Source organism: Jaculus jaculus, chromosome 4 (genome assembly GCF_020740685.1).
Source record: "Jaculus jaculus isolate mJacJac1 chromosome 4, mJacJac1.mat.Y.cur, whole genome shotgun sequence".
Classification (NCBI taxonomy): Eukaryota; Metazoa; Chordata; class Mammalia; order Rodentia; family Dipodidae; genus Jaculus; species Jaculus jaculus.
The window spans coordinates 144,122,110-144,133,271 of NC_059105.1; the positions used below are offsets into that span (position 1 = coordinate 144,122,110).

General features: G+C 31.9%; 1 protein-coding gene across 3 annotated transcripts in view; it reads left to right on the plus strand.

Moving 5' to 3' along the window:
* Positions 1 to 7,908, plus strand: part of Cadm2 (cell adhesion molecule 2) — a 1,093,192-nt gene extending 1,085,284 nt beyond the window's left edge. For all 3 annotated transcript variants that reach the window (XM_045147799.1, XM_045147800.1, XM_004663295.2), the window contains one exon: positions 1,054 to 7,908. In XM_045147799.1, the coding sequence (XP_045003734.1) occupies positions 1,054 to 1,172 (119 nt within the window). In that variant the 3' untranslated portion in view covers positions 1,173 to 7,908. The remainder of the gene's footprint in view (positions 1 to 1,053) is intronic.
* The last annotated feature ends 3,254 nt before the right edge of the window (positions 7,909 to 11,162 follow it).

Below are 11,162 nucleotides of genomic sequence, written 5' to 3' on the forward strand. Positions count from 1 at the left end.
TAGGCTTCGGGAGTGGACAGAGGTACATAAAGAAAAAGGGAGGAGGGCTGGAGAGATGGCTTAGTGGTTAAGCGCTTACCTGTAAAGCCTAAGGGCCCCAGTTAAAAGCTCAATTTCCCAGGTCCCATGTAAGCCAGATGCACAAGGGGGCACATGCATCTTGAGTTCATTTGTCTCTTTCTCTCTGTCTATTGCTCAGAAATAAATAAATAAATAATTTTTTAAAATTTTGAAAAAATAAAGAAAAAGGGAGGAAACTATATATTAAGTTATTATTCTAGAAAACTGTTGATAAGTAACACTTCAAATGGTTTATCATTTATGTAAATGTATTTTAAATAAATGTATTTTAAAGTGCATGCTACCTTTACAATGTAAGGCATTCATATATATGCTTAGATGCTAGATAAGCTTACATAAGCTCAGATGCTTGTTAGGAGATTTCTTTGTCCTAGACATAAGTTATACAGTTTCTTTTATTTTTCCCTGAGCTACTTACATAGTTTGGGAAATTTGTTTTAATTATGAATAAAAACTTTAAAAAATGTTGTAATGTATATGTAAGACTGAGACCCAACTATAAGTATGTGGTTAATGATCTTGTTTACACTTTTCTTGAACAAAACACATAACTTTTACAATAGCCCACACTATATACTATTGGCATAGCTTAGTTTGAAATGAAGTTAAGTAAAAGAATATCAAATATTTGACACACCCATTCACTGTGTTTTTATAAAGGATCCTGATTGTTGAAGGCACATTGTAGGGTCTTTACCAATCATTAAAGAAGTCAAAATTACATGTTACCCATTTCATTTGGGCTGTTGCATCTAGTTAACTGGGACACAAATTTACTGGAAATAAATGCCCTGAAACCTGAAAAGCAGGGCCAATATAGAATGTTGGATGTGTGTGTCTTATTATAGCTCAGAATGTGTTCCAGTCTATAAGAGTTCTGATGAAAATTCCTTTCTGCACAATTGTAGCTCTAGTATAGGTTATTTTACAAGGTTCTTAGAACTTTTGCCTTTTTTCTTCCAATATCCACAGGAACATACTTAACAAATGAAGCTAAAGGAGCCGAGGATGCACCAGATGCTGACACAGCCATTATCAACGCTGAAGGCAGCCAAGTCAATGCAGAAGAGAAAAAAGAGTATTTCATTTAAAATTCAGGCCACGGTTCTGGGTTTTATTTACCAGGCTGACTGCTGGAGAAAACTGGCAATCATCTTTCAGAAATCATTCCTACCATCTTCTCCTACTTTTATTAACATCCATACCGTACTGCTACCAGTAGCCAGTGCACACCAACAATCAGCTGTTGAAAGCATCATTCTTTAATTACTGTACCACCCATAATGCAAGACATTTTCTTGCCTAAATTTTGCACCATTGCTCTTTTAACATACAGTGCTTGAATATACAGCCTTAACAATGTTAATCATCTCACTGGATCATGATATTGAGTTGTTTTTGTACATTGAAAAGAATACGTATGCACAGCGCCTCCCCACATCTCTCTTCCTTTAAGTCACATATTTTACCAGTTTGCCATTGGACAGCTTTCACAAGTAGCATGATTAGGTAACAGCCTAATATGCTCAAGTTTAAATGAAGATTAGAGGTTTACAAACAATGTTTTCTACCTGTCTATCTTCAAAGACAACATGTTTTAGAAAACATATGCCCTAAAAAAAAACACAAACTGAAAACACTGTAGTGTAGTTTCTGGAATGTTTGAAAATAGAATGGTAATACTGTATCAATTTGCTATTTAAAAAATTAGTGTTTGATACAGAAGCCATGTGTATGGATTCTAATCATTACAAGACATCTCATATTCTTATAAAGTTCCTTCCATTAGGCTATTAGCTTCATTTACCAATAAATTATTACAAACATTTAACCAATTTTGGAATCATAAAGATTTCATTCATTCTTCTATTTGATTCTATAATTTATTTGTTACATAAGGATTCACTTGCTTAAACAAAATTGAAGTAGGGCACAATTTTGAGACATTTTAGTATCTGTATATAGTGCATATAATAAATCCAATTAAACATTATTTGATACATATTTAACTTTTTTGGCTGTAGGTTATTCAGTCATAAGTACACATTTTCTAACGTCCATTATATCCCTTTAGGTATTACTTAAACCAATATTATAAGTAGATAACACGTATTAGTATTTTTGTCTGTATGTCCTAGCACTGTTCAACAACAAATTTTTCTAGTTCTTGTTAATTTTTATTTGTGATACAATGGAAGCACAATGTTATAAGGAAAGGTAATTTTAAGCTAACAACCAGTGCACAGCCTCAGGTTTTAAATCACAACCACAGTTAAATAATAACCTAAATTAAAAAAAAAAACTCTTAGTTACAAAATTTAATTTGGCAGTTCCAAAGCTGCTTACCTATGTTGATTTGCCAAAAAGAAGTGTTCAAGGTATGTTTTCTGTATAAATGAACTAATTCTTTATATTAAATTCCTGTCTATGCATTTTGTGAGGTACAAACTTCTGAAACAGTGAGTGATAGAAAATTTCTGCCATGCTTTTAACTCCAAGGTGAAAGTCTCTTTCTCTGGATTATTTTGAAATTTTGGTGTATTTAACTATTATGAAATTCTGTATTCTTAAATATGACACAGAGTCAATCTAAAGGCTTATTTCTTCTAGTAAAAAAATTACAATACTGCTAGATTAGATTTCATTAAATTTATTATAAGCTAAAGTATAAAAATCCAGTTAGATTAAAAATTATTTTCCCATTTGCAAGCAATGCACCTTTAAGAAGAAAATGAATATGTCAGTATGGTAGTTAAACTTGTGATGTTTGATAGCATGATGGCCTAGGGTTTTAAAAATATCTTGGAATTTATTTTTTGGGGATTGAGAATGGTTGAGTACAACATCATGTATTAATATCAAATGAAAGGTAAGGGTGCTGTATCTTAGATTATTTATCAGAAAAGTATAAATCTTTTAAGGACAATGTTAGAATTTTTTAACTTTTTTTTATTGTTGAAGCATTTATCTTGTTGATTTCTTACAAACGAAAAGGACGATGTCAGTCAAGCAGCACTTTTTCAAAATATACAGAACATAAATAATATGATGTGGTTGAGTGTTAACATAATAAATCATATACAGTATGACATTTTAAGGAAATAAGTCTGCATTGATGTGATTGCATGCTTGTTTTTACAGTTCACTCCATACCATCTGTGGAAAAATGCAATAATATGTTAATATAGTATGGTAGTTTGAGAGAATCAGGTAGGTGCCTCTAGACACATTGAAACTAGACTAGGTTTATAAACTGTTCATATCTTTCAATGCATAATCTTTAGAAAGACTCCACAAAGCAAAATCCATCCTGTTAGTTCTAAATGGAAAGGTTCTTATTGCTGAACTAAGTTGTATGAACGGCATCATCAATTACTATTTACAGCCTAATTTCAGGATGCATTTACAAAATTGCCCTCTTCATCGATGCTTTATTTAGGATCCCTCTCCATTTCATCTATTCTCTACTTGGTTCCAACTGCTAAATTGTTGCCTAAATAACTCACTCATTATTTATAGCACCATAAAATTAGAAATCTAAAATCATTTACTTGTCAAGACTTTTGACTCTTTTCACTCTTCTGAGTAACACAAAATCTTATTAGAACTCATAAAAATAACTGATGGTAGAAATTTGCAAGTTTTAATCACATATTTTCTAGTTAAACATAGTTTAATTTGAATTAAATATAATTTTCTGTGACAGGAAAAAACAGTTATAGAGTTATACTTTCTTATTTTAAAAAAATATTTGATAAGTTATAATAGTTCTGGTCATTTTTATTCCAACATATCAGAGAGAAAAATAAGATCAAATTCTAAATGGGACTCATGTGAACTTAAAAGTCTTGAAATATGCATACTTGTATGCTCACTGAGACATACTTTATCTCCACTAAGTGAGCACTGTCACTAGGGAACTCCTTTGAGGGAGTGCACACCACCAGCCCAATATAATACAAGGCATTGCTTATCACCAGAATAATATATTATCTATCAGTGAAATATTTACAGTATACATTGGTTGCCCTCTACTGAAAAATCTAAACATCATTTCACTTATCCTCTTTTACATTTCTAAATGTCCTAGGAAGAATGGTGATCAAAATTAGGAAGGAAGGTTAAAGTGTGATTGTAAGAGTAAAGATAGAAGGTATGAAAGCACAAGTGAAATGTGTGTGTGTGTGTGTGTGTGTGTGTGTGTGTGTGTGTGTGTCTGTGTGTGTACGAGAGGAAGACAGATTTAACAGGACATAGATTCCAACTTGCTTTCTTTCACCAGAAAAGTCCAAGAAGCAGTTTAAGGACCTGAAATTGGAACTTGACCTAGAAACTGGATGATCTCATATATACTCAAGATGTTTAGTCTTTCATAGAAACTCCACAGTTAATATAACAAATAGAGAAAGAATACCAACTTTCCTGATTATGGCAAAGAAGCAAACACCTCATTTAGTTATTTCTTTGTAAAAATATAAATATTTTAATGGAAAGAACAGGCTCACTTGTAATTATGTACTCATGACTGTAACAGCGTTGAGATTCACATAGGCACGTGTACAGCAGCTGTGTGACAGCGATGGCTCTTCCATGTAACATAGCAGTTCTTGTGTAATTTAGTGCCACTTATTGCAAAGTGTTACCAATGGGGACATTGAAAATGCTTTTCTTTTCTTTTTTCTTTGGACATAAGAAAAATTTAACAGATGACAAATATGAAATTCCACGGTGTTTTTGATTGTGGAGAAAATATAAAAGAAATAGTATCTTACTGCAACTTTCTCATGGTATTTATAATTATGGAACCTTTTTAAATGCCCAATATTAGATTTCCTTCTGCAAGTAGTAATCTGTGACATATACCCAAAACAAAATAAAAATCTAAGCAGTAATCACAGCTAAAATAAGTGAAACAACTAATGAAAATTACTGAGTAATGCTTTTTCTTAAGTGGCACAAAGTACACACTAAAAACTATGCAAAATATAGGTAACTACAGTGTACGTACATGTAAGTATCTTGTACTAGCTGTGTATGGATGTTGGAAACCCATGTAATTATAATATGCATTTTGAATACTGGGAAAGAGGAAATCTTAGTGTAGATAATATAATTTGTTTTGAAATATACACTGGCAATATTGAAATATACTCAGTGCAATATCTGCAATTCTATTGCTGGATAGTTAATGCAAAGGGATTTTAAGGAATTCTTAAACAAGTTCCAAGAGTTTTCACATCTCCACCTCTCACATACTAAAATACTTACATAATAAGTAAGTTACTTCTTCTTACATAAAATTTGACCTAACATTGTAAAATTATTTGGTATAATTTTTCAGTATTACTTCACAGAACAAATAACCTTTCTGACTTTAATTCATGTCTAATTGAATTTAACATTCTTAACCTTCCTTTGAATTGTGTGTGCTTTAATATACTTAAGTACTTTTGTTATGAGTACAAGTTTATTCAAAGCACACAGAGTACATTTGAGAGGTAAAGTCACTTAGGTTTTAATGGAAAACTTTTCTATCCCCTAGTTCCTTTCCTCTCCCATTTGTAATCCAGACGTGCCCTTTGCACTTATGCCCTTCCAAAGGCAATGGATTGAAAGTAGTAAGACAATAAAGAGAGTTACAGGGGACAACATACAAGAATGGGTTCTAAAATCATCAGCATTTTTATGTATTGAGATTAATATTGAATGCAATAGTTATTGGATATAGCTGGTAATTTCTCTGCCATGCATACTTAACAATAATCCTTCTACCTCTCACTTTTAACATGGGCTATGATACTTCAATATACATAGAGGAAGTAATTATTTACAAGATATCCCAGGAAGGATCATTTTGGGACTTTCATAACAATGCACTCCACACTCCCTGGGAAATCTCAAAAGCCAACTTCTTGTAGTGTATTCTGTGATGTATGGATATGCGTTTGTTTCCCTCCTCTCTCATTAGCTTCCTACAGGTAAAACACGATAACTTGGTATAAATAGTTCTTCTCATGCCTATTTAATATTTCACTGTATTATAATAGTGGTATTTTAAAAAACTAATTTAAATGGCAACACTTTGCAATCCAACCTGATATATCACTTCACTTTTACAATGTGATTTATTTTCTGGCAAATCAGCACTGTGTTTTAAGTACAAATTCTGTATATGATTTATTTTCCTGAGAAGTGTTATTGATATAAACTAAAACTAAGTATTTTAAATCTGCCTCCTTACTGAAATCCCCAAATAATGCAACATATTGCCACAAACGTCCACTCTTTTCTGCACAGGCATAGTATGAACTTTTCAATGGTGTTATTTAGCTATCCTAAAATAAAATGCCATTTTATCAGCATATTTTCCTCTAGGAATGAAAGGTTACATAAATTTCTCAAATTCTGATGGTGAACCTATGAAATATGTTTAAAGTTAAAATAAGATGTTTCTGTGTTATGTGGGTATGTTACAAATAATATTTGATCTAATATCTACCATATTTTCCATATATATGTATATATGTATATATACATATATATTTAGCCAAGAAATGTATAATTATTTTGGAGAAAATGGGCCCAAATGTGAAAAAGATGTAAAGAAAAGAAAACCTATTTTCCCCTTCGGAATATGCTGTATATTTCAAAAGAAGTTAAAAGACACGTGATTATCGCAGGGGCAAAGGACAGCTTCCCAGGGCTCAGCACTTAAGCACTTTTCCCGCATCCAGGGTCGAAGCCGCAGCGAATCCCACATGGACTTTTGTGTGCAGCATGAAATGCACCATTACACGTACACACAGTACTGCCAAACCTCAGATGCTTTCTTTCTTTAGATGCTTTTCCTTGTACATGATCCTAGTAGACACGTTTTATATTTACAAATCGTGAAAGTCATACGCAATAAAATATGGTTGAAAGCAGTGGTGACTAATTGGTTCAAGAAAACCACAAAATGTGAACAGAATTGCTATCTTTCTCCTTTTCCTTTTTGCTTTCCTCTATGTTTCTGTGTTGATTGCATCTCATATATAGAAAGAAAAATAATCTAGTGGTTTTTCAAAGCTAGTAATATTGCTCCTTATAAATGTGTAAAACTTTAATCTTTAAAAAAATTATTTAACTGTATTCACTGTATGTATTGTAGATTCAATGATGCAGTTAAGTAGTAATGCAAGGTTTTCTGAGTTTGCAATTGCTGATCTACGTTTTCATATTTGGTTTGCATCAATTTTTGTGAATTGGTTGTTTAGCTTTTCATTCAACCAAAAAATGTTCCCTCAAGAAAGCTCCATTTTTATCATAAATATTTCAACATAACAAATCTTGCAACAAGTTTGCCATGGTAAAAAGAATTTAAAGACTTATCTCTGAAAATGATACCAAGAAAAGCAGGTGTTCCCAGTAATGTAGCTTCAAAAATAAAATGATCTATTTATGTGACATGAAATTTACAACTTTTGGAAGGGTATATTTATGACAGTATTTAAAAAGATATTCTGTGCTATAAAGAAGATACACCAAAATTAAGTCTATGGCATAGAATACAAACACAATTATTGAATCTACTCTCGCCGTTAACATTTTCACAATAACAAAATGCATATTGTAATATTAGGTACATGACACTTGCATGTGGATATGCCTATATACTTTCAAAGTATTCAATGTGTACTGAGTGGCACTTAAATATGTCATGTACAACTCTTATAAACATTCTTACAGGGTTCCCTTTTGCATCTCATCTTTCAGTAAAGTCTTGTCAGAAAAAAAATGTCTGATAAATATGGAAAAATAAAATTGGAATTTTAGTTTTTTGTTGGACATTACTGAATTGTCTATTCATTTAGTGCATTTTAGGCTTGTAAACAGACACTAAAAGACAGACTTTTTTCCCAATGAAAATTTTCAAAGGATGTCTCAATTTTTGTTTCTTTATTTTGAATTTCTTTTTCAAGTGCATATCTTATTGGTCCATTTTCAGTTTTCTCAGTAACATCCATCTTTTTTTCTAAATTTATAAAAGAAGATTTTAAAAATTAGTAAGTATTAAAATAAATGTTATCCTACTGGTACAACATTTTATTATTAGTCCTTGAAATATATGAACCTTGTAATATGCTGACTAAGGGTAATAAAAAGTGTTGCTGACTTAAGGAAATTTGCTTGAGATTGCCAAAATTTCAAAACTCTGTAAAGGTAATTTTACATTCATTTATGTGTGTTTACTAATGTTGACTAGGAACAGAAGCAAAAATATCTAAACCTATTTTTTTTTTTATTTTCACACTAACCAATCAATATGTTTCAACTACCTAAGATAATGCAATTAATAATAAATCCATCCTAAGCTTATAACTATAGGAATTTGAGATAAGCATTTAAATTTATGGAGGATTTTCTTTGTGTCTTTGGAAGCTCACTTACCATGAGGTATTTTATAGTCTACTTTAAATAACAGATTTTGTTATACAGGGTAAGCCAAAGGCTGTACAAGAATTAGTGTCATTCGGTCTGATATTTGTGTTGGACCATGAAATATTCCATTAAAATTTGTCTGTAAATACAAGACAAGATTTTGTATCTGGTTTATTTTTTAAATTAACATGTTATTTTAAATGTATGGTTTTTTCAGCAAAAGAAGTCATACAATATCAGTTTCAAAAAATGGATACTAGAAAAAAATTGATGCTTTGGAAAGAACATATTCCATAGATCTGAAATTAAATGATACTACTTATAGTAAAATATTCAGGGACATATTTCTTATTTAGAGATAACCAGCACATCAACATATAGTTCTACAACTAATTGCACATGGCATTCAAGATTCCTTAAAAGATAAAATCTGTCCCCACACTGGCCATTCTTATTTTCATGAAGACATACTATGGCATTTCTTTTATTTCAAAGATATACCTGAGTAATTTGTAATACAATGCACAAAGTATATATATATTTTTAAACTCTAAATGTACTAATTATTAGTTTCATAGAGGTTTTAGTACAGGTGAGAGGTCTTCATTTTATGACAATTTTGATCTAAAGCTAATAATCTCTAAAAGAATGTGCCTTGAAACCAAAAACTTTCAGCAAGAATATAGGTTGTAAAACATTGACTCATACTTCTTTTTAAAATTTTAGCTACTAATTTTACCTGCTAAATAGAAAACCAAAAGAAATTGACGAGGAAAGTTTATAGTCACATCTTAATGGCCACTCAGCACTACTTTAGTTTATACACAACTTGCCAAACTTACCCACAAAGCATCTCTTTAGATCAAATCAGTCCTCCTCATTGATTCTGTCAATAAGTCGAACATAGCATTGAATGTTCAAAACTCCCAATGTAATTGATCAAATTATTGTAGCGGTTATCTTTTTCACTGCTGGGACAAAACACCTGCACAAATGCAGCTTGTGGGAAGAAAGCATTTATTTCAGGCTTATAGATCCAAGGGAATTTACTCATGGTGATGAAAAGCTAGGGTGTCATATCACCATACATCAGCCATAGAGGGAGAATGTGCAGCAAGAGCAAGCTAACTCTGAGCAACTAGTAGGCTGGACTCTCAACCCCAAGATCCCCTGACCCCTGCCAACAATACACCTCCTCCAAAAAGGCTTTACTTCCCAAAGGTCCCCTGTGGTGGGGACTAAGTAGTAAGCATAATCATGAACACTTGAGACTATTAGGTAATTTAACATACAAAACATCCCAATTGTCCTTCCAAATAATGCCCATTTTCTTCTCTTTGGGCATTATCATACTCAAGAGAATAGGAGAGAAATTTAGTAATTTATGTAAATACATATATATGTATATATATATATATATATATATATATATATATATATATGTATGTATGTATGTATATATATATATATGTAATCCAGGCCCTGTTATAGTAATGTGTTATGTATGTATATACATTCATTGGATTATAGGAACATTCTAAGATTTAAAAAATTGCTTAACTCATAGAATAGATAAATGAAGACACTACAATAACAGGAAATGAAATTGATTAGCATATTCTGAAGGATATAAAAGAGAATTAGAAAATATCTGAAGGTAAGATTTACCTATCTTCCACTTTGCCATAAAATAGGTATCTTTAGGCTTTGAGAATGATCAGAGAAGCTTTATCAACCTTGATCTAAAAAGTCTCAGCCATCCGAGAAATTCCAATGGCTCCACAGTACCAGAATCTAATCAGAAAGACATTGATTTTACTAATCTACTAAGTACATATTTATCTGCTGCTCCAAAAGTAATCTTTTAATCTTACATTTTGTCCATGCATCTTTTTCCTCATCCTTGCACCTCTTGCAAGGAATAATTCACCATCCTACTTCAAACTATGTCCTGTTCCTAAGAAATAATGACTCAAATGATGATTAAGTCTTTTTTTTTTTTTAACTTCATCTCAGAAGTAGCAAAACCTACTGCCATTTTTACTGATAATTTGATCACAGAGTTGCTGGCTAGTCTAATGACAATATGAATTTGAACACATGCATAAGCACCTGGCATAGAAACTGGGGCAGGTTTACAAGTCTTACCATCAACTCCAGGGTAAGACTCTTACCCTTGTGTCATATATCACGTTCCCAGCTCCAGAAAAACTTTTCATTCACATTTGTCCATATTATACCCAGCCACTGTATATGTTCTTGTTGCTGCAGTATTGGTTCTCAAACTTCTCTCAAATAATTTCCCCCTTTTAGAGAGAAAAAAAAGTCATCATTTCTGTAAGAATATACTTAAGAAGTAATCTATGAAACTAATCCCACACATATCTTACAAAAGAGGAAATTTAGGTTAAAGGTCATAAAACTCTTAGTGAAAATACAAGACATACAATGCCAGTCTGACTGCTTACCTACATCGCTTGTGTATTGTGTCATGGGACCACTGACAACACAGATTTCGCCTTCACCCAATGTTGCTTCAACAGCATTGTTAGCTTGGTGTCTGTCACAGGTAGCAATGCTCTATATAACAGGAATTTCAGTCATATTTTCAAAATATATATAAGTATCTGAGCTTCTTTTAGTGTCCTCCCAAATGAACA